Genomic DNA, 23,221 nt, shown 5'->3' on the forward strand with positions numbered 1-23,221 from the left:
GGGAAGGAGCGGCTGCCAGCCAGTGCCTAGCACCCTTGTTTGCCCTGGGCCTCTGTGGGCTCTTTTTTATTGCTCTTGAATAAAGCCAGGGAAATGGACTTCCTCGCCTCCCTTCAGCTCAACATGTCTGGAAATTTGGTTATTAAAATCAAGAAAGTGTGGAAATAGAGCAAGAAGAGGAAAAATCTCTCCAAGAGATAATCGTGACCTCTGCCCAGGTGCAGCGGCTCACACCTATAATCTCAGCACTTTGGAAGGCCGAGACGGGCAGATTGCTTTAGCCCAGGAGTTCGAGACCAGCCTGGCCAACGTGGCGAAACCCCATCTCTACAAAAATAAAATTTAAGAGATAATAGTGAGCTTTTGGTAGATTGAAGCCTATAGTCCTTTCTTTTTCTAAATGCGGATTCTTTTCTTCACGGTGTTTGTGTACCACGCCAACATCTCTCCCCGAGCCCTGTTACTGTGAGTGGAAGGAGGGGCAGGAGTCCCCCCGCCGACTGTGAGCCCCTCCTCTCAAGCTCCGTGCCCTTGGAGAAGCCTGCACCTCCTCCTCGTGTGCCAGGGCCGGGTCCCTCCTGGTGTGGTTCTGTGCTGCCGGGATGGGCCCAGCCCCTCAGAGGCCTTTGTGTGTATTCCTGTTGTGAAGGCAAAATGTGAAGAACCCTAGACGATCTGGGGACCAGGGCTCCGTCACGTGCTGTCCATTGCTCATGAGAGCAGCCAGGAGTGGGTGGAGAGCTCGGACTTCCCGGCACGGTCACGGGGGTTGGTCTAATCATGTTCCCACCGGCCTGCTCGTCAGAACCACCTATTACCCTGATCCCGTACCTGATTCCAACTTAATGGCTCCAGGTTGGGGCCCAGGTGTTACTTTGTTGTTGTCGTTCTGTTTTTTCCCCGGCTGACTTTAGCCACTTGCCTAGTTTGAGTCCCTCAGTTACAGTTGGAGAAACTGAGGCCCATCAGGGTGCAAAGACTTGCCTGAGAACCCAGAGCCCTATGGGGCAGAGCTGGAGGGGCCTGGCATTGGGTCTTAGAGTTGCCTGTCCCCTCCCCGCTCTGCCAGCGGCTTTTTTTTTGAAACAAGGTCTCTGTCACCCAGGCTGAAGTGCAGTGGTGCAGTCGAAGCTCACTGCAGCCTCTGCCTCCTGGGTTCAAGTGATTCTCATGCCTCAGCCTCCCAAGCAGCAGGGATTACAGGCATGTGCCATCATACCCGTCTCGGCTCATTTCTGTGTGTTTTTAGTAGTGATGGGGGTTTCATGTTGGCCAGGCTGATCTTAAACTCCATCTGCCTTGGACTCCCAAAGTGCTGGGATTACAGACGGATTACCCCTCGCCTAGCCCCAGCAGCTTTGTCTTGTGCCATCCAACAGATGACCAAAGTCTGTTTTTTTTCTCTTTCTTTTTTTAGACAGAGTTCCACTGTTGTTGCCGAGGCAGGAGTGCAATGGCGCAATCTCAGCTCACTGCAACCTCCACCTCTAGGGTTCAAGCGATTCTCCTGCCTCAGTCTCCCGAGTAGCTGGGATTACAGGCATGTGCTACCGTGCCCGGCTAATTTCGTATTTTTAGTGGAGATGGGGTTTCTCCATGTTGGTCAGGCTGGTCTTGAACTCCCAACCTCAGGTGATCTGCCCGCCTCCACCTCCCAAACTATTGGGATTACAAGTGTGAGCCACTGTGCCCGGCCTCTTTTTTTTTTTTTTTTTTTTTTTAAATGGAGTTTTGCTCTTGTTGCCCAGGCTGGAGTGCAATGGCGTGATCTTGGCTCACTGCAACCTCTGCCTCCCGGGTTCAAGTGATTCTCCTGCCTCAGCCTCTTGAGTAGCTGGGATTACAGGCATGTGCCACCACACCCGGCTAAATTTGTATTTTTAGTAGAGATGGGGTTTCACCATGTTGGCCAGGCTGGTCTCGAACTCCTGACCTCAGGTGATCCACCCACCTCGGCCTCCCAAAGTGCTGAGATTACAGGTGTGAGCTACCACACCCAGCCGTCTTTGTTTTTTTAACATGTATTCCACCTGCCTTACGGTTTTGCCACCTGCAAAACAGAGGACTTGTTGCTTTTCTGGTAATCTGGAAATGTAATCTGGCTGCAGGAGGCCTCTGGAAGCTTGCCTGTAATGGCCTTGTGTCTCTTTCATCCTGTCCTGAGAGCTGGAGAGTTTGGATGTTGCACCTAACCCAACCATCGTATTAATGTAAATTTCTGCGGGGTCATCGATCATCAGAACTGCATCCTATCCCATGGGGCTGTATGCTTCTGTTGATTCAGGCGTTTTTACCTTGGCAGTATTTTCTCCTCTGTGGCTTTTGTGGTTGCTTTTAATCAGCATTGACTCTTCAGGAAAAATATTTAGCTATTACATCTAAGAGGAGACAGGCTGGAAAGCATCTGAGACCTGCAGCCTTAGACTTAGAACCAGAAGTGCCCTCAGAGTTCATGGGGTCCTGACCCAGTGGGAAGTGAGTTCATAGAGAAGCGGGAGAACCGTGCCCCGGGTCCTGCAGTTGCTCACAGAACTCTGTGTGGTGGGTATGATCTGGAGTCCCCCTCCGCTTACTGCTACACCTGGGGGCAGGCATTGCTAATTGTTCCCAGGACTTCCTTCTGCAGAGCACGCCCTGATCCAAGACCCACACCCTGATTCTCTAGGCAGCCGCTGCCTGTCAGTCTGCAGTGGTCTGAGAGAGGACACCTGCTTGCCTGGTCTGTTCTAAATTGTGCTGCTCATCCCAGCACAGGTGGGGGACACTGTGGGAAAGGCACTGTCACTGTTCTGTCAGCTGGGTATGTGGCATTATAGGAAAACGTCATGGCTGGGCTCACGCCTGGAATATCAGCACTTTGGAAGGCTGAGGAGGGCAGATTACTTGAGGCCAGGAGTTCGAGACCAGCCTGGCCAACATGGCGAAACCCCATCTCTACCAAAAATACAAAAATTAGCTGGGCGTGGCAGCAGGCGCTCAGCTACTCAGGAGGCTGAGGCAGGAGAATCGCTTGAACCCGGGAGGTGGAAGTTGCAGTGAGCCAAGATTGTGTAGCTGCCCTTCAGCCTGGGCTACAGAGGGAGACTCTGTCTCAAGAAAAAAGAAAACATCATTTATCCAGCATCCCTGGAGAGCCATGATACCTGGCGTTTTACGGTACCTGGCAAGGGGCAGGTGAAACTGAGGCTCCTGGATGTTGAACCCGTCTTGTTTGGGGCAGCTCAGGCCCCAGGGTTGGCTCTCGTCGATGTGGCCCTGGCCCATCCAGACCTGTATCTCTGCCATCCTGCAGGTGATTAATGTCGATGGGACGAAGAGGCGGACCCTGCTGGAGGACAAGCTCCCACACATTTTCGGGTTCACGCTGCTGGGGGACTTCATCTACTGGACTGACTGGCAGCGCCGCAGCATTGAGCGGGTGCACAAGGTCAAGGCCAGCCGGGACATCATCATTGACCAGCTGCCCGACCTGATGGGGCTCAAAGCTGTGAATGTGGCCAGGATCATCGGTGAGTCCGGGGGGCTCCAAGCTGTGGCTCAGCCGTGCAGACTTCCATGAGGAGGAAGTGATGGGTCCCAATCTGGGCATAAGTGTTGAGCCCTGGGGAAGGGTCAGACAGGAAAAGTGACAGTATCTGGCTAAGGACAGATGGGAAGAGACCAAGGGTGCTGATTAGGGAGTGGTTGTGGACCAGGAATTTCGGTTATAATGGTTAGAAAGTGGCTAACATGGCCAGGTGTGATGGCTTACGCCTGTAATCCCAGCACTTTGGGAGGTTGAGGCAGGCGGATCACCAGGTCAGGAGATCGACACCATCCTGGCCAACATGATCAAACCCCATCTCTACTAAAAAATACAAAAATTAGCTGGGTGTGGTGGCACATGCCTGTAGTCTCAGCTGCTTGGGAGGCCAAGGCAGGAGAATCACTTGAACCCAGGAGGTGGAGGTTGCAGTGAGCTGAGAGCTCCTGCACTCCAGGCTGGCGACAGAGCAAGATTCTGTCTCAAAAAAAAAAGTAGCTAACGTTTGTTGAGCACCTGCTATGTGCCCGGCCCTGGCTGGGAACCTTTGTTCCCAGAGCCAACCCTTCAGTGAATGCAGTTCCTAGCCTCACTTGCACGGGGGCGCGGTAGGCAGAGCCTTGCGGCGTACAGGTGCCGAACTCGGGACTCACTTCTGGGTCTGCCTGGGCTGGGCTGTGCTTGTTGCCCCCATTGCCAATGCACGCACACCTTTCGCCTGAAAGCCAGGGTCTGCAGAAGGTTCACCGAAGAGGTCCTTGTTTGTCATGATGATTTGTCTCTTCCTGAAAAGGTGATGGAGTTACGCTGCCGAGAGCAGCGTCCAGGTGTGGCCGGGACGGACCTGGGGCTCGTGGGCAGGGGCTCCGTGTCTGGCTGGGGCCTGGGGTTCTGCGCTGCACCTGCCTGTCAGAGGCCCTCAGTAAATCTTTGCTGCTGAAGGATGGGAGGACGGAGGATAGGGTGCTCGCTGCTGCACTGCCTGCAGTCCTGGGCGAGATGCCCGGGTCGGCTCTGCCCCCCATCGGGTAGATGCGATGTTAGCTCCGACACTAGGTCCCTGGCTGTAAAATAAGAGGGAGCTGGGAACGGAGGGAGCAGGTTGGGGCAGAAGGGACAGCCGTGCAGAGGCCTGGAGCCGAGGCAGTGTGGGCGACCCCAGGAGCGGCGAGCGTTTCCATCTCGGCCTTCATCGCACCCTGCCGTCCTCATGCCGGAGATGGAAGCCACGAATTTAGTTTTTCCAGCTCCTTTAAAATGCATTTGTGCCAGGCGCAGTGGCTCACAGCACTTTGGGAGGCCGAGGGGGGCAGACCACTTGAGGTCAGGAGTTTGAGACCAGCCTGGCCAGCGTGGTGAAACCCTGTCTCTACTAAAAGCACACACACACACATAAAATTAGCCGGGCGTGGTGGCTCGTGCCTGTAATCCCAGCTACTCAGAAGGCTGAGGCAGGAGAATCGCTTGAACCCAGGAGGCGGAGGTTGTAATGAGCCGATATCACACCACTGACCTCCACCTGGGCAATAGAGCGAGACCCTGTCTCAAAAAAAAAAAAAAAAAAACCACATTATTTCTAGGCACTGTGGCTCATGCCTGAAATTCAGAAATCCCAGCACTTTGGAAGGCTGAGGCAGGAGGATCACTTGAGCCCAGGAATTTGAGTGTCTCCCCTGGGCAAGAAGAGAGACCTCATCTCTATTTAAAAAAAAAAAAAAAAAATTAGCTGGGCTGGTGGCATGTGCCTGTGGTCCCACCTTTTTGCTGCTGCTGCTGCTGCTTTTATTTTTAATTTTATTATATTTTATTTTCTTAGAGACAGGGTCTCACCATGTTGCCAAGGCTGGTCTTGAACTCCTGGCCTCCGATGATCCACCCACCTCCACCTCCCAAAGTGCTGGTATTACAGGCGGAGCCGCTGCGCCCTGCCAATCCCAGCTTCTGAGCCTGGAGGCAGAAGTTGCAGTGAGCTGAGGTCATACCACTGCACTCCAGCCTGGGTCACAGAGTGAGACCCCATCTCAAAAAAATAAACATTCGCTATCCACCGTGGAAGGTGAGACTAATCTATGAGTGATTGTTCAAAGAACAAAAAATAACCCCCAGGGAGAAGACACAAGGGTACATCCATGGGGCTGTGACTTAAAGCTGAGAAACTGGCCTCCTTCTTCCCTCACCCCCTCACCCATGATTTACTAAATGAGATGGGGAAAAGGGTTCTTTTTTTGGCTTCAATATTTAACACTAAATTAAAGCCAGTTTTAATAGCACTTTGGATGAGGAGTGAAATTAACAGGCTGGCCAAAAATAAACGAACGCTCTCTGTACTGTGTGAAAAAGAGGCAGCTTTGGCCATGCTGGGTGAGCGTGAATTTTCAAGGCTGCTGGGAATCTCTGTGAGTCGGAGGAAGGGCCGAGGGGGTACTCTCAGGGGCCGAGGCCGAGGGATGACTTGCCCAGTCCCTGCCCGAGGGGTCACCGTGTTCTTCCGGGGTCCGTGCGCAGGCCCGGAGGCGGGGCCTCTGGGCTGGCTGGCTCGCCGAGCTCTCCCTGATGGTGCTCCCCTCAGCAGACTCTCTGCACTTGTTTCCTCGAATAAAAAAATGGGGATGAGAATAGCTCCTACCTCCAAGATGGATGGAGTGAGTTCAGACAGGTGACTCTCTGGGACCAGTGCCTGGCGCTTGGCAAGGTCCCGTCACAGCCCGCACTGCTGTTACCGTTACTGACCCGAGGCCGTACCTGGGGAGAATTTGGTGGCTGTCGTCAGGTGTTCTCCCTCCACACCCGCCTACTGTCTGTGTTTGACGTGTGGCAGGAACAGGGCTGTGCACCTTGGAGCTTCTGGCACATCCTGGCTTTCTGGTGAAAGGTGCGTGTGTGTTTGACGATGGAGCCAGCCAAAGAATGGTCATCACAACTCAACCCTGAGGTCAAACCCGACCCGGGGGTGAGTCCTGAGCTCGGCACCCTGAGCCACACAGCTCACGGTGGCATTCGTTGTATGGCTTTGTGGCACCCTTTCCCTGCTGAGCTGTTGGTATTTAGATTGGGGCCTGTGTGTTCGCTTCCAGGAACCAACCCGTGTGCTGATGAGAACGGCGGGTGCAGTCACCTGTGCTTCTTCACGCCCCACTCCACCCGGTGTGGCTGCCCCATCGGCCTGGAGCTGCTGAGTGACATGAAGACCTGCATCGTGCCCGAGGCCTTCTTGGTCTTCACCAGCAGAGCCGCCATCCACAGGATCTCCCTTGAGACCAACAACAACGACGTGGCCATCCCGCTCACGGGCGTCAAGGAGGCCTCAGCCCTGGACTTCGATGTGGCCAACAACCACATCTACTGGACGGACGTCAGCCTGAAGGTAGCGTGGCCAGGACGCGCACGCGTGCAGCCTTGATGGGGAAACCTTGCCTCTGTTCCTGCCTCAGAGGCTTCAGACATTTTTTTAAAGCGCTGTAATATTTATTGTAACTCAGTTCAAGCTAATGAAATATGAGCAACTCTATTTAAAAAAAAAAAAAGATGATTATAATGAGCAAATCCGGTAGACAGACTTGAGGGCTTTTGTGAAGTGCTTGTATGAATTTGAAATGTTTCTTGTCCGTTCAGCTTGACTTCAGACACCCCACCCTCTCCCTCGCCAGAGGCTGTCTGCTTAGCATACTCTTTCTTCATTTATAGTGCAAATATAAACTTCCAGGACAATTACAGGAAGACTTTTTTTTTTTTTTTTTTGTGACAGTCTTGCTCTGTCACCCAGGCTGGAGTGCAGTGGCATGATCTCAGCACACTGCAACCTCCACCTCCTAGGTTTGAGGGATTCTCCTGCCCCAGCCTCCCAAGTAGCTGGGATTATGGGCACCCACCACCATACCCAGCTAGTTTTCTTTTGTATTTTTAGTAGAGACAGGATTTCACCATGTTGGCCAGGCTAGTCTCAAACTCCTGACCTCAGTTGATCTGCCTGCCTCAGCCTCCCAAAGTGCTGGGGTTACAGGCGTCAGCCACTGCACCCGGCCTAGAAAGACTTTTTGCCTTCTAAAGAAGGGTTTAGCAAACTGGTCCGTGGGCTGGCCTTCTGATTCTGTAAAGAAAGTGTGATTGGTGTCCAGCAGAGCCCATTTGTTTATGGATGTCTGCGGCAGCTTTTGTGCCGCTGAGTTGAGTTCTGACAGATCCATATGGGCTATTAAGCCTAAAATATGTACTATCTGCCCCTTTACAGAAAAAGTGTGTTGACCTCTGGTCTAAAGTGTTGGACAACTGCACTGTTTACTGACTTGTTTTTCTACTATTTGTTTTCTGGGAGTTTTTTGTTTGTTGGTTTGTTTTGAGACAAGATCTTCCACTGGCACTCAGGCTGGAGTGCAGTGGTGAATTCTCAGCTCACTGCAGCCTCGACCTCCTGGGCTCTAGTGATCCTCCCACCTCAGCCTCCCGAGTAGCTAGGACCACAGGTGCACACCACCACACCTGGCTGATTTTTGTGAGGTTTTTTTTTTTTTTTTTTTGTGGAGATGGAGTTTCCCTGTGTTGCCCAGACTGGTTTCAAACTCCTAGGCTCAAGCTCGCGCCTCAGCCTCCCAAAGTGCTGGGATTGCGGTTGCGAGCCACCACGCCCATCCTATTATAGTATTTGTATTACATATCTTTAAAAGATTTTTTATGACTTTAAGTCACAAGGGTTCTTTGTAGAAAAAGGAAAATACATAGAAAAGTATAAAAAAGAGGCCAGGCGTGGTGGCTCCCGCCTGTAATCCCAGCACTTTGGGAGGCTGAGGTGGGAGGATCATTTGAGGTCAGGAGTTCGAGACCAGCGTGGCCAACATGGTGAAACCCCGTCTCTACTAAAAATACAAAAATTAGCTGGGCATTGTGGCATGTGCCTGTAATCCCAGCTACTCGGGAGGCTGAGGCAGAGAATTGCTTGAACCTGATATGTGGAGTTTGCAGTGAGCCAAGATCGCGCCACTGCACTCCAGCCTGGGCACAGAGTGAGGCTCCGTCTCAAAAAAAACCAAAAACCAAAAAACAAACTAAAACAAAACAAAACGAAAAAAGACAAGTGTAAAAAGAAAATGGAAATTGCCCATAGCCTCACCAGCCAGAGATCACTGCTGATACCTTAGCATGTTTCCTTCAGGTCTTTTGTCTCTAAGAGCATTCTCGTCATCACAGTTATATGCTACAGAGAATTCTGTATCCTGATTTTTTTATTTGACATTACAGCAGGTATTTGATGATGCTGTGACAGACTCTTTGGCACAATCTTTTAAAACCGTGAAATACTGCACTGCACGGATGCTCCCTTTTAGGCTTAACTGTTCTTTTATTACACATGTGCTGGTTACAGCCGGGCACAGTGGCTCACGCCTGTAATCCAACACTTTGGGATGCTGAGGCAGGAGGATCGCTTGAGCCCAGGAGTTTGAGACCAGCCTGGGCAACATAGTGAGACCCCATCTCTACAAAAAATCTTTTTTAAAAAGTTGGGAGTAGTGGTACACAGCTGTAATCCCAGCTGCGAAGGAGGCTGAGTTGGGAGGATCGCTTGAGCCCCAGGAGGTTGATGTTACAGTGAGCTGCACTCCGACCTTGGGGACAAAGTGAGACCTGTCTGGGGGAAAAAAATGGTATATATAATCTCCAAGTTGCTTTTTCCAAGAAGATATCTTGCTGCATTTAAAAACTTGAATGTGGCCGGGCGCGGTGGCTCAAGCCTGTAATCCCAGCACTTTGGGAGGCCGAGGCGGGTGGATCACGAGGTCAAGAGATCGAGACCATCCTGGTCAACACGGTGAAACCCCGTCTCTACTAAAAATACAAAAATTAGCTGGGCATGGTGGCGCACGCCTGTAGTCCCAGCTACTAGGGAGGCTGAGGCAGGAGAATTGCTTGAACCCAGGAGGCGGAGGTTGCGGTGAGCCGAGATCGCGCCATTGCACTCCAGCCTGGGTAACAAGAGCGAAACCCCGTCTCAAAAAAAAAAAAAACTTGAATGTGGCTGTGTTCAGTGGCTCATGCCTGTAATCCCAACACGTTGGGAGGCCAGGGCAGGCGGATCACAAGGTCAAGAGTTCAAGACCATCCTGGCCAACATGTTCAAACCCCATCTCTACTAAAAATAACAAAAATTAGCTGGGCATGGTGGCACATGCCTGTAATCCCAACCTTGGGAGGCTGAGGCAGGAGAATCACTTGAACCCAGGAGGTGTAGGTTGCAGTGAGCCGAGATTGTGCCACTGCACTCTAGCCTGGGCAACAGAGCTAGACACCGTCTCAAAAAAAAAAAAAAAAAAAAAAAAAAAAAAAAAAAAAAAAAACTTGAATGTTGGTGATCTTGTCCAGAATGTGGTCAGTATCTGCTCCAGGTGGCCAGGCGTCTTGGTGAGATGTCTACAAAAGATGCTGGTTCCTAAAACGTGGCCCTTTTCCTCCTCACCTGCTGCCAGACCATCAGCCGCGCCTTCCTGAATGGGAGCTCTGTGGAGCACGTGGTGGAGTTTGGCCTTGATTACCCCGAGGGCATGGCTGTTGACTGGATGGGCAAGAACCTCTATTGGGCCGACACCGGGACCAACAGGATCGAAGTGGCACGGTTGGACGGGCAGTTCCGGCAAGTCCTCGTGTGGAGGGACCTGGACAACCCGCGGTCGCTGGCCCTGGATCCCACCGAGGGGTAAGAGTTTGCCTGTCCCAGGCATCCTCTCTCTGTGTGCGTGTCCCTCTCTCTGTGTGCGTCAATGCGGACGGGCCAGCTGGGAAGGTGGCAGGCTGCCCGTGTGGCCCTCAGTAATCACAGCTGTACCGACGTCATTCGCCTTGATGGTGGCCAGGACTGGTAGGCCTCTCGGAAGTCATGGAGCTCCTTCATGGAGCAGGTGCTGAGGCCGTGTCAGGCACGGTACTGGCTGCTTTCACCTGGGCCATCTCACCAAAGCATCCACAGGGCCTGCATCAGGCAGTACCTGTGTTGATTTTACAGATGCAGAAACAGGCTCGGAGAAGCTGAGGGACGTATCTAAGGTCACGTACCCAGTTAGAGTGGAGCTGGGCCAGGAAGTGCTGCCTCAGACTCCCAACCAGGTCTCCTGGCTTTGCGCCGTTTTGCCAAAACCACACTCCAGAACTGGCTTTGAGGTCCCTGGACCTCAGGCCACTCCAAAATGGCCTCCTGGAGGCTGCCGAGCCACAGCTTAGGACCAACCTTGAGAGGCAAGCGTGCTTTTAGCTGCCGGGCATCCTAGGGGCCCTGCCTTGGGCACTGGGGTCAGATAGGCCCCAGATGTGTGTGTGTGTGGGGGGGGTGGGGTCTCTCTGGACTTGAGTTTTGTTTTCTGTGCAGTGGGCACAGTGCCCACCCCGGAAAGCCCAATCCCTGCCTGCTACATATTCTGCCAGGGGAGGAAGGAAGATTTCGGGATGGCAGGACATCAGAAAGAGGTCCAGTTTTAGAGCAAGGGCAGGTCAAACTTAGAAAATTCTGGAATGAGGATGTGCATTTCCTCTTGTGGATCTGCTGAAGGAAGGGACAGAGGGGCTGCTGGGGAGGAGCCCAGAGCCGAGTCTATATCCTGATCCTGCAAGGCTTCCCCTGCTCGGAGGTCTTGTTTTCTGCTGTGCTTGTGCCCATCCTGGTTTCTGCTGTGTCCCCGGCATCCGGCCAAGCTTAGCGGGCTGTTCTAGCACACACTCGCCCTGGCTGTGCGCCTGTTTTTGCGTCCGTAAAAGGGTGTTTCCTCGCCTTACAAGTGAGCCACTGTGGGAATTCAGGGAGTGGCGCAGCGACCACCCTGGAGGGATGTTTGTGTGGCAGGGGAAAGGGTCTCGCCCTTCCCTGCTTCCTGCACGTGGCTTTTCTCCAGGACGGGGAGGGCCGAGCTGAGGCGACAGGGCGAGTGCAGCCCCCAGCACCCTCTGTCCTGCGGTGAGAGTGGACTCACCCAGCCTGCCCTTCTCCCACGTGCCTTCCAGCTACATCTACTGGACCGAGTGGGGCGGCAAGCCGAGGATCGTGCGGGCCTTCATGGACGGGACCAACTGCATGACGCTGGTGGACAAGGTGGGCCGGGCCAACGACCTCACCATTGACTACACTGACCAACGCCTCTACTGGACCGACCTGGACACCAACATGATCGAGTCGTCCAACATGCTGGGTGAGGGCCAGGCAGGGGCCTGCTGGGCATGGAGGGTGGGGCAGCCGGGCACTGGCCACCTCCCAGCCCGCCACGTGTGCCTTGTGGCCTGCAAATCCCCGACCTGGCAGGAGCTGTGGCCACACCCACGATTGCCCAGCAGCCTCACTCTCTGCTGCAGGGGTTGCCTCTGCCCACCCCTGGGTGCCGTTGCTGCAGTGGTGTTGGGAGAGGCTCTGGTGATGGCTGTTTCCTGCGCACCTGCTGGGCGCCAGGTCCGGCTAATCCCTGTGCCAGGACTCGCATTTGACCCTACCGCATGCAGTGGAGGTTTCTGTTGCTGGGGAAGCCGAGGCCCAAGGAAGTCATGTGACTTGCCTAAGGTTACAGAGCTGGTGAGTTCAGGATGCCCCCAGGGCACCAGCACTCCATCCCCACCCAGCCCTGAGCCCCACTGTGTGCTGGGATTGTGCTGAGACTGTCCACAGGCCGGGGACCCCGGGGCTGGTGCTCTCACCTCCTTTCTCTGGATCCTGAGAATGAGGCTCAGCGAAGTTTGAAAAAAACCTGTTCCAAGTCACACAGGAGCAGGAACAGGATTTGAATGCAGGATAGGGGACCACACACTGTGTCCTGCTAGAGTAGCTGTCCTGGGTGATATGCCAGGTGACAGGGGCCACTGTGCTCAGCAAATGAGCCCTCCTACCCCCTGCCAGCTTGGGAGGGTGGAAGGTCGGGGGCAGAAGCTCTGAGGGGCCAGGTGCAGTGACTCACACCTGTAATCCCAGCACTTTGTGAGGCCAAGACAGGCAGATGGTTTGAGCCCAGGAGTTCAAGACCAGCACGGGTAACATAATGAGACCCCCATCTCTACAAAAAAATTTTTAAAAAATTAACCAGGTGGCCGGGCGCGGTGGCTCAAGCCTGTAATCCCAGCACTTTGGGAGGCCGAGGCGGGTGGATCACGAGGTCGAGAGATCGAGACCATCCTGGTCAACATGGTGAAACCCCGTCTCTACTAAAAGTGCAGAAAATTAGCTGGGCATGGTGGCACGTGCCTGTAATCCCAGCTACTCAGGAGGCTGAGGCAGGAGAATTGCCTGAGCCCAGGAGGCGGAGGTTGCGGTGAGCCGAGATCGCGCCATTGCACTCCAGCCTGGGTAACAAGGGCGAAACTCCGTCTCAAAAAAAAAAAAAAAAAAAAAAAAAATTAACCAGGTGTGGTGGTGCATGCCTGTAGTCCTAGCTAGTTGGGAGGCTCAGGTGGGAGGACTGCTTGAGCCCAGGAGATAGAGGCTGTGGTGCCGTGTGATTGTGCCACTGCACTCCAGCCTGGGCAACAGAGTGAGACCCTGTTTCAGAAAAAAAGCTCTGAGGGCTCAATTCAAGGTCTGAGGCAGCCCTTGGCTTCAGGGCAGGCAGGGAGGAGAGGATCACTGGGCAGCCCTGGCGTCTGACCCCTGGCAGAGAGACCGTTGGTGACCTTGGGCCTAGCAGAGCCTCTGAGCGCATCAGCCATGTGGAACCCCTCAGGAAGGGCAGCAGGAATTTGGCTTCTGGCCTCCTCACCACTGCTGCTCGCCATCTGCAGTGGCTTACTTTACAGATGAGGAGGCTGGAGCATCGGCCCACTGAGTGCCTTGTCCCAGGTACTGCGTAGGCAGAGCTGGGACTTGAACCCCGTGTCCTGGTTGCTGCCGGGGGTGGGTTGCGCCCTAGCTTGTGAGGCTAGTCACAAGGTTTGATGTGGGTTTGAGACTGCCGCCCGGCTCTGCAGCACATCGCGTGACCCAGCTCTTCCAGGCCAGGCCCAAACCTGTTTGCAGGCGAGAAACCAGTCACAGCACAGCTGTGGTTGCCTGAAATGATTAAGCTCATTAATCACCCCGGAGTGAGGACAGACTCATGAAAACCAGCAAAAGCCCAGGAAACCCATGTGGCCCTGCCAGTGAGGGTGGCCACATGCGTGCGGCCTGGCCGTCGTTCTGCTGTACGTGCTTTTGGCTTCAACACTCCGGATGTTTACTGAGTGCTTGGTGAATAACGTGGAAGGCCTGGGCTCGTTGCGGGGGGGAGCGGAGGATGCACAGCCAGGCCTGACGTCGTGAACCCGGAGCCTCGCTGCCTGGGTGGTGATCCTAGCCCTGCCACTCAGCAGCTGTGTGACTGTGGCCAGGTACTTTACTTTGGTAGCTCCTGCCTGCGCTTCGGTAGATCTCGCCTGTTTTGCTCAGTGGACAGACACGTTGCGGCTTTCACTTGGTCGCTAGGCTGCAGGGTTGAACCGCCTCGCCCTGCAGGGCGCCCTGTGCTCTGTGGCCTGGCCGTGCCACTGCCGACACCATTCCCGTCGTGTGTCCCTGCAGGTCAGGAGCGGGTCGTGATTGCCGACGACCTGCCTCACCCGTTTGGTCTGACGCAGTACAGCGATTATATCTACTGGACGGACTGGAATCTGCACAGCATCGAGCGGGCCGACAAGACCAGCGGCCAGAACCGCACCCTCATCCAGGGCCATCTGGACTTCGTGATGGACATCCTGGTGTTCCACTCCTCCCGCCAGGATGGCCTCAACGACTGTGTGCATGACAACGGGCAGTGCGGGCAGCTGTGCCTTGCCATCCCCGGCGGTCACCGCTGCGGCTGCGCCTCACACTACACCCTGGACCCCAGCGGCCGCAACTGCAGCCGTAAGTGCCTCGCGTTCTCCTGCACCTCACTCCCACATGAGATCAGGCTAGTTCTGGAGGCTGATGCTGAAAGGAGCTTCTCATCTGGGGTTCTCGGGTGTACATAGATGGTTGGGGAGGTTGTGCACTGCACGAGCTGCATGATGCTACCTGGAGGTCCAGGTCCAGGCAGGGTGGACTTGGCTGGACTTCATCAGGACACAGGTAAATGGCCCAGCCCCTCAGGTGCCAGGTCCTGGGGAGGATCTTTGGGGGTGAAAACCAGTCGCTGGGGAGGGGTGCTCGCTCATACTGCCAGCCCGGTGCTGAATGCTTTCCACAGCACTCATTTACTCCTCAAGGCCGGAGGGCGGGGAGTAGCATGGTCCCATTTCACACACAAGGAACCCAACGCACAGAGAGGTGTGGTAACCCACCCAAGGACACACAGCCGGAGCAGATTGAGCCAGAGTTGACTGCAGGGGGCTGGCTCAAGAGTCCCTGTTCCTGAACCCTTGCCAGGCAGCCTGGCATCAGCTCGAGGAATTTTTTTTTGTTATTGTTTTTTGTTTTTGTTTTTGTTTTTTGCGATGGGAGTCTTGTTCTTGTTGCCCAGGCTGGGTGCAGTAGTATGATCTCGGCTCACTGCAACCTCTGCCTCCTGGGTTGGAACAATTCTGCCTCAGCCTCCCGAGGAGCTGGGATTACAGATGTGTGCCAGCATGCCTGTCTAATTTTTGTGTTTTTAGTAGAGACGGGGTTTTACTGTGTTGGCCAGGCTGGCCTTGAACTCCTGGCCTCATGATCCACCTGCCTCGGCCTGCCAAAGTGCTGGGATTACAGGCGTGAGCCACTGTGCCAGCCTAGCTCGGAGAATTTTTGCACTGACCCTCTGAAGTAGGTGGGGCTCTTTGTTCTCATGTCAGTGATGAGAAGACTTTCCTATGGCCTCTCCAGGGTACAGGGGCTTCCTGTTGGCAGGCTCTTCCCCCGTGACGTAAGCAGCGAGCTGGTTATGATTCCCCACACAGCACTTGAGAGTTTCTAAAGCTCTTTGTCATCCAGGCCCTGTTGGAGTCTCATGCAGACCTGGGCACTGGCAGGGCTGGTCTTGCCTGTCTTAGCTGTGTGGATGGGGCGCTTGAGGCTTGCAAGGGTTAAGGGGCTGTTGGAGGCCCAGGCTGGCAGGAGATGGGCCTAGGCCAGAGTCTGGGCCTTCCCATGCCTGGGCTGCCCTTGGTCCTGGTGCTCACCCTCCCTCCCTGGGACCATGACCTTGAAGGGTCGAATGGAGGTGCAGGTAACCCACGGCAAGGAGGGGTTGCCATGACTCAGAGTCCCCATTCTGTGGCCGGCAGACCTGGTGCAGCAACTTGGATTTTATACCACTGGAGCCCGCTGCCAGTGCGCTCAAAACGCCACACCTTTGGAATCCCCTGGAGACTCTTTTAGCTGCTGAGAGGTAGAGGCATGCGATGTTCTGGTCCTGCTAGAGAGTCGGTTCTTCGGGTCCTGGTGCCAATGCGTTGAGACGAGGCCCAGCTTGATTCCAGAGATGCCTCGTGGTGGCATGTGCTACTCACTGACACCCTCGAGGACTGTCCCTTCCTGAGCTCATCATTGATTTTGCCCAGTTTTCCGCAATTCGCTGGCACACACATGGGCACACAGCAAACTGCACACCCATTCGTGGGTATGAGTTTCACTACCATTCCACTACCAGTGTTCACGACCATTACCTGCCTTCTGTCTTAAGTTTTCATCATTTAAAAATACATTTATTGGCCGGGCGCGGTGCCTCACGCCCGTAATCCCAGCACTTTAGGAGGCCAAGGTGGGCAGACCACCTGAGGTTGGGAGGTTGAGACCAGCCTGACCAACATGGTGAAACCCCGTCTCTACAAAAAATGCAAAATTAGCTGGGCATGGTGGCACACATCTGTAATCCCAGCTACTCTGGAGGCTGAAACAGGAGAATCACTTGAACCTGGGAGGTGGATGTTGCAGTGAGCCGAGATTGCACCACTGTACTCCAGCCTGGGCAACAAAAGCGAACCTCAAAGTTAAAAATACAAATTTAAATAAAATAAATTTATTATTTATTTCAAAAGTAATACATGGACTTGAAACAGCAGAGACACAGCCAGGTGCGGTGGCACACGCCTATAATCCCAGCACTTTGGGAGGCCTAGGTGGGTGGATCACGAGGTCAAGAGATTGAGACCGGGCTGGCCAACATGGTGAAACCCCATTTCTACTAAAAATACAAAAATTAGCTGGGCATGGTGGCAGGCACCTGTAGTCCCAGCTATTCAGGAGGCTGAGGCAGGAGAATCGCTTGAACCTGGTAGGTGGAGGTTGCAGTTAGCCGAGATCGCACCACTGCCTCCCAGCCTGGGTGACCGAGTGAGGCTCTATCTCAAAAAAAAGAAGAAACAGCAGAGACAGATGACACGCAGAGTACAATTCCCACACCGCACCCCGAGAGACAGCCCTGTGTCCCCCGTCTTTCCCGTGGCTCTCCATCAGGGTGATGCTGAGCTGCCTGTCACAGTGGAGTGGCTTGCTGTCCCGCCCACCAGCTCCTTCAGCTTCCAGACACCCACATGCAGCCCTGTCTTTGCCTCCTCTAGCACCCACCACCTTCTTGCTGTTCAGCCAGAAATCTGCCATTAGCCGTATGATCCCAGACGACCAGCACAGCCCGGACCTCATCCTGCCCCTGCATGGGCTGAGGAACGTCAAGGCCATCGACTATGACCCACTGGACAAGTTCATCTACTGGGTGGATGGGCGCCAGAACATCAAGCGAGCCAAGGACGACGGGACCCAGGCAGGTGCCCTGTTGGCAGGGTGCGGGGTGTGCTTCTAAAGGCGCTCCTCATGGTGGTTTCCAGGCTGCTGCTCCGTCTTAGCCCAGGGTGAAAACAGAGCACGGTTCTGGGTGAATGATGACTTGGGCTTTGATAACTTAGTCATAGGGTATAACTGAGCAGCATGGAACCCCGAGGCTGTGATTATATGTAGAAACTGAGGCCGGGCATGGTACTCATGCCTGTAATCCCAGAGCTTTGAGAGGCTGAGGCGGGCAGATCACCTGGGGTCAGGAGTTCAAGACCAGCCTCGCCAACATGGTGAAACCCCATCTCTGCTAAAAATGCAAATTAGCTGGGCATGGTGGCGGGCACCTGTAATCCCAGCTGCTCAGGAGACTGAGGCAGGAGAATCGCTTGAACCTGGGAGGCAGAGGTTACAGTGAGCCGAGATGGTGCCGTTGCACTCCAGCCTGGGAGACAAGGGTAAAACTCCATCTCAAAGAAAAAAAGACTGGATCTCCCAGTTGTATAAGTAGTCATGGCGGGGTGTGGGGGGGCTGTCTAACCCCACAGGAGCTTTTTCTTTCCAAGAAAGAAAAGCGGTCTTGTGTCATGCAGGGCAGTTGGTATTGGTTAATCTAGGTTTATCTGCTATTTTGTAGGAACTGTACAGTTATTTCGGCTACAGTGCAGTATACACGCTCCTCAAAGTCACCGCACTATGCACTGTGCAAAATCGCGCAGTAAAATGACATGACTCGTAGGGAGAGGGGGCCAGGACACAGCCCTCAAAAACTCCGTCAACAACATGTAAGAAAAGAGCTAGGAACCTGGGAAATGGCAGAGCGCCTTCTGCACATAAATGGTTAGATACGTCCCAAGCAATGTGCATTCAGAAGCATTACTGCTGCAAGGAGTCTGGCACTTCACCTTGGGAAGATCTGGCGTTGGTTTATGAGTGTGGAAGGGTGCCTCGAGTGAGTTTCCGTGAAACGCTGGGAGGAGGATTGTGGGAAATCAGATGGAAAGTTTTCACCCCAGGTGGGGAGAGAGTGGGTCATGGCCCCAGCAGGGAGCACAGGGAGGTGAGAGACGGAGGTGTGTGTGGGTGTGACCGGCGCCGTTCCCTGTTTTCTGCATTCGCTGAGTGTTTCTCAGAGGAAATTGTGCACGAGCAAACGCGAGATCCGTGCTGTGCTCAAAGTGTCCTAATACATCACTGCGTTGGAACAGATTTGCTTTTATTTATTTATTTTATTTTGAGATGGAGTATCGCTCTGTCACCCAGCCTGGAGTGCAGTGGCATGATCATGGCTCACTGCAACCTCTGCCTCCTACATTCAAATGATTCTCCTACCTTAACCTCCCGCGTGACTGGGATTACAGACATGGGCCACCCCGCCTTGCCAGGTTTGCATTTATTTTTTATTTTTTATTTTTATTTTTATTTTATTATTATTTTTTAAGATAGGGTTTCACCATATTGGTCAGGCTGGTCTCAAACTCCTGACCTCAGGTGATCCGCCCACATTTTTAAAACAAGTGTTAGGCTGGGCCTGGTGGCTCATGCCTGTGATACCAGCACTATGGGAGGCTGAGGTGGGCAGATCACCTGAGGTCAGGAGTTGAAGACCAGCCTGGCCAACAAGGTGAAACCCTGTCTCTACTGAAAATACAAAAATTAGCCGGATATGGTGGTGAGTGCCTATAATCCCAGCTACTCAGGAGGCTGAGGCAGGAGAATCACTTGAACCGGGAGGTGGAGGTTGCAGTGAGCCACGATCTCACCATTGCACTCCAGTCTGGGCAACAAAACTCTGTCAGAGAAAAAAAGCAAAAACAAAAACAGGTGCTGTAGCAGAAGCCATCACTTTGCGATGTCAGGCTTGTGTGTCCTGTTCCAGGAAGGATGTGCTCATGGTGTCCTCGGGCCCATCTAGAGTCTGTAGCATGGGGCTCAGCAGGTTCATTGGTGTGGAATTCCAGGACAGGCCTGGCTCCTAAGCACCCTTCTTTTATAAAAACTATAGAGCCCGCCTGTAATTCCAGCACTTTGGGAGGCTGAGGTGAGCGAATTACGAGGTCAGGAGTTTAAGACCAGCCTGGCCAACATGGTGAAACCCCATCTCTACTAAAATTACAAAAATTAGCCAAGCGTGGTGGCAGGCACCTGTAGCCCCAGCTACTCGGGAGGCTGGGGCAGGAGAATTGCTTGAACCTGGGAGGCGGGGTTGCAGTGAGCCAAGACTGTACCGTTGCTCTCCAGCCTGGGCAACAGAGTGAGACTCTGTCTCGAAAAAAAAACTACAAAGCCACACGACCTCTTTCTCAACCGAGGATCGGTATGGGAGCTTGCATTATGGTGAAATCTTGGTACTTTCTTGAGGCAGAGAGAGGCTTGTCTGGAGGGACTTTCAGATGGGTTGCTGTGCCCATCATCAGTTTCGCTGTCATGCTACCCATCTGAAGGCTGGTGCTGCCCGGACAGGCTGGACGCCCCCCTCCACCAGGTCCTTCCTCCAGCAGCAGCTTCCATTTAAGCTGTACTGTGCGCAGCTTCCAGTTAAGCTGTACTGCGAGGTCTTGTGAGGTCTGTGTCCTTGGCTGATGGCAAGACTCGGCTGAACTGAAATTCCGAGCCATGCCCGCCTCCCTGCAGCTCCTCTCCTGGGCAGCTGTGATCATCGCCTCTGTGGTGGTACAGATGGGGGAAATGGATTCCTTTCATCTTGCTTGGTATAGATGGCTGTCACCTGGAGTCCTTTGGGAAAGGGATGTGTTAATTGATGGATGTGGCTCCCATGCTGAGAGAGCTCCTGGGCACACATTGCCTTAGAGTCTCGTTGGAGCTGCGTTCTTTCATGGTGTCTAGGCAGAAGTGATGAAGGCTTGGAGGAACACACAGAAGGTTTCCCACTTAATTTGGAAAATGCGCTTTTCCCTCCGGTGTCTTTTGCTGAGGTCCGGCCTCCTGCAGCCTCCCCGCTCCATGGACTCCAGCTTTGATTCTTTACTAGGGGTATTCCAGTCCCTCCAGAAGATGGTGTCTAAATTATCCAATTGGCCATGGTTTTGTGTTCTGTTTTTTATTTTGTATTGTGGTAAATATACATCACATAAAATTGACCATTTTAATTATTTTGTTCTTGTTGTTTTGGGGACAGGGTCTCCAATTCCCAGGCTGGAATGCAGTGGTGCAATCATGACTCACTGCAGCCTCAACCTCCCGGGCTCAAATGATCCTCCCACCTCAGCCTCCCTAGTAGCTGGGACTACAGGCATGCACTACCACGTCTGGCTTATTTTTTTATTTTTATTTTTTATTGTAGAGACGTGTTATGTTGCCCAGGCTATTCTCAACTCCTGGACTCAAGCCATCTGCCTACCTTAGCCTCCCAAAGTGCCGGGATTACAGGGATGAGCCACAACACCCAGCCATTTTAACTTTTTTTTTTTTTTTTAAACAGGGTGTCACTGTGTTGCCCAGGCTGGAGTGTAGCGGCATGGTCTCGGCTCACTGCAACCTCCACCTCCTGGGTTCAAGCAATTCTCCTGACTCAGCTTCCCGAGTAGTTGGGATTACAGGTGCCTACGACCATGGCTGGCTACTTTTTGTATTTTTAATTAGAGTTGGGGTTTCACCATGTTGGCCAGGCTGGTATCGAACCCCTGACCTCGTGATCCGCCTGCCTTTGCCTCCCAAAGTGCTGGGATTACAGATGTAAGCCACTGCGCCCGGCCTTTTTTTGTTTATTTTAATTTTTTTAGCAGGGTCTCACTCTGTTGCCCAGGCTGGAGTCCAGTGGTGCAATCTTGGCTCACTGCAGCCCCCGCCTCCCAGGCTCAGGTTGTGCACCTCCACACCCAGCTATTTGCTTGTATTTTATGTGGAGACGGATTGCACCATGTTGCCCAGGCTGGGCTTGAACTCCTAGACTCAAGCAATCTGCCCACCTCGGCCTCCTAAAGTGCTGAGATGGCAGGCGTGAGCCACACCGCACCTGGCCTGTTTGACCTCTTTTGGAGTTGACGGTTAAGTGGCATTCAGTCAGTTCCCATTGTAGCCATCACTGCCATCCATCCCCAGACGACTTCATCTTCTCGCATTGAAAGTGTCTGCATGAAACACCCACTCTGCATTTCCCTCTGGCAGCCACTGTTCTACTTTTGTCTCTCTCTGACTTCTCTAGGTACCTCAGATTAAGTGGAATTATCGATATTTGCCCTTCTGTAACTGGCCTCTTTCACCTGGCATGATGTCCTCAGGGTTTATCTGTGTTGTAGCCTGTGTCAATTTCCTTCCTGAAAGCCTGGATAATAACCCATTGTAAGGGCTGGGCGTGGTGGCTCACACCCTGTCATCCCAGCACTTTGGGAGGCTGAGGTGGGTAAAATTACTTGAGGTCAGGAGTTCGAGACCAGCCTGGCCAACATAGTGAAACCCGGGCTCTACTAAAGATACCAAATTAGCCAGGTGTGGTAGCGTGTACCTGTAATCTCAGTTACTTGGGAGGCTGAGGCAGAATTGCTTGAACCCAGGAGGCCGGAGGTTGCAGTGAGCCAAGATTGTACCACTGCACTCCAGCCTGGGTGACAGAGTGAGACTCTGTCTCAAAACAAAAACAAAAACAAACAAACAAAAAAAATCTTGGCCGGGCGCGGTGGCTCATGCTTGTAATCCCAGCACTTTGGGAGGCCAAGGCGGGCAGATCACAAGATCAGGAGTTCGAGACCAGCCTGGCCAACACAGTGAAACCCCATTTCTACTAATAATACAAAAATTAGCTGGGCGTGGTGGCAGGTGCCTGTAATCCCAGCTACTCAGGGGGCTGAGGCAGGAGAATCACTTGAACCCAGGAGGCAGAAATTGCAGTGAGCCAAGATCACACCGTTGCACTCTGGCCTGAGCATTAAGAGTGAAACTCCTCAAAAAAAAAAAAAAAAAAAAAAAAAAAGGATATGTCTGTCTATGGATAGATGGACCACATCTTCTTATTTGCCCATCCGTGCTAGGTTGCTTCCGCCTTTTAGTTTTTGTGAATAAGGCTGCTATGGACATTTCCTTCCATGGTGAAGGTTTCATACTAGTGAGGAAAAGGTGTGTTGCTTGTGGTGTTGCATGTAAGAAAGTTTGCCTGAACCACAAGTATTTGTACTTCAGTAAAATGGGAGTTCAGGGTTTATGAAACTGGCCAGCTGTGTAAAGTTTGCTGTGTTGTTTTTGTGCCGGGAGGAGCGTGGCCAGGGTGTCATGTACTGTGTGACACAGTACACGTGGCTCGGATGGTTTTTCTCCAGACTGCCGTCCAAGGTCTGGTTTTGCATCTGGTTCCCACAGACCCGCCCTCCACGGTGAGCCTGATTTTGGCCAGGGTAACTGGAACCTTGCTTGTCTTCCAGCCTGGCGGCTGTGGCAGGCCAGGGTCCCCAGCTAGAGAGCTCTGTGACTTTTAGGAAAGAATTTGTTCAGTTGGTGTTGACGCACAGCCCCCTGGGGTCCACAGGTCTGCGGTGATGTGGATGTTGTTATCTACAAAGACACGTGATCCTTCATGTCCAGATGAAAGTGATGATGTCTTTGCAGCTGCTCAGCAAGGCTGGACCAGAAGCTGCTCTGTGTGTATGGGGTTGGAGGGATAGGGGAGGGAGGTGCCCTTTCCATCCGGGTCTAAGAGGCTGGGCCTGGGGAAGAAGCCTCTTTTTATCTACTTGGAGACTTTGTTTTAATTGCATATTTTTGAGACAGGGTCTTACTCTGTCACCCAGGCAGGGATGTGGTAGTATGAGCATAGCTCACTGCAGCCTCAACCTCCCAGGCTCAATCGATCCTCCCACCTCAGCCTCCTGAGCAGCTGGGACTACAGGTGTGCACCACCACACCCAGCTAGTGTTTTTTTTTTTTGTTTTTGTTTTTTTTTTGTTTTGTTTTGATACAGATGGGATTTTGCTGTGTTGTCCAGAATTGTCTCAAAATCCTGGGCTCAAGTGATTCTCCCACCTCAGTTTCCCCATGGCAGTGTGAGCCTCTGCTGCCTCCCTGTTTTATGAACTGCTGAAAGACCTAGATAAAGA

The 23,221-nt window shown here is 53.1% G+C and overlaps 1 protein-coding gene across 2 annotated transcripts in view; it reads left to right on the top strand.

Annotated features, from left to right (window-relative positions):
- Nucleotides 1-23,221, top strand: part of LRP5 (LDL receptor related protein 5) — a 135,465-nt gene that overhangs the window by 84,708 nt on the left and 27,536 nt on the right. For both annotated transcript variants that reach the window (XM_039471336.2, XM_010351921.3), the window contains exons 8-13: nucleotides 3,293-3,509; nucleotides 6,598-6,887; nucleotides 9,979-10,205; nucleotides 11,501-11,685; nucleotides 14,031-14,354; nucleotides 16,967-17,166. In XM_039471336.2, coding sequence (XP_039327270.1) covers nucleotides 3,293-3,509; nucleotides 6,598-6,887; nucleotides 9,979-10,205; nucleotides 11,501-11,685; nucleotides 14,031-14,354; nucleotides 16,967-17,166 — 1,443 coding nt within the window. The remainder of the gene's footprint in view (nucleotides 1-3,292; nucleotides 3,510-6,597; nucleotides 6,888-9,978; nucleotides 10,206-11,500; nucleotides 11,686-14,030; nucleotides 14,355-16,966; nucleotides 17,167-23,221) is intronic.

The sequence above is a fragment of the Saimiri boliviensis genome, chromosome 6, assembly GCF_048565385.1.
Source record: "Saimiri boliviensis isolate mSaiBol1 chromosome 6, mSaiBol1.pri, whole genome shotgun sequence".
Taxonomy (NCBI): domain Eukaryota; kingdom Metazoa; phylum Chordata; class Mammalia; order Primates; family Cebidae; genus Saimiri; species Saimiri boliviensis.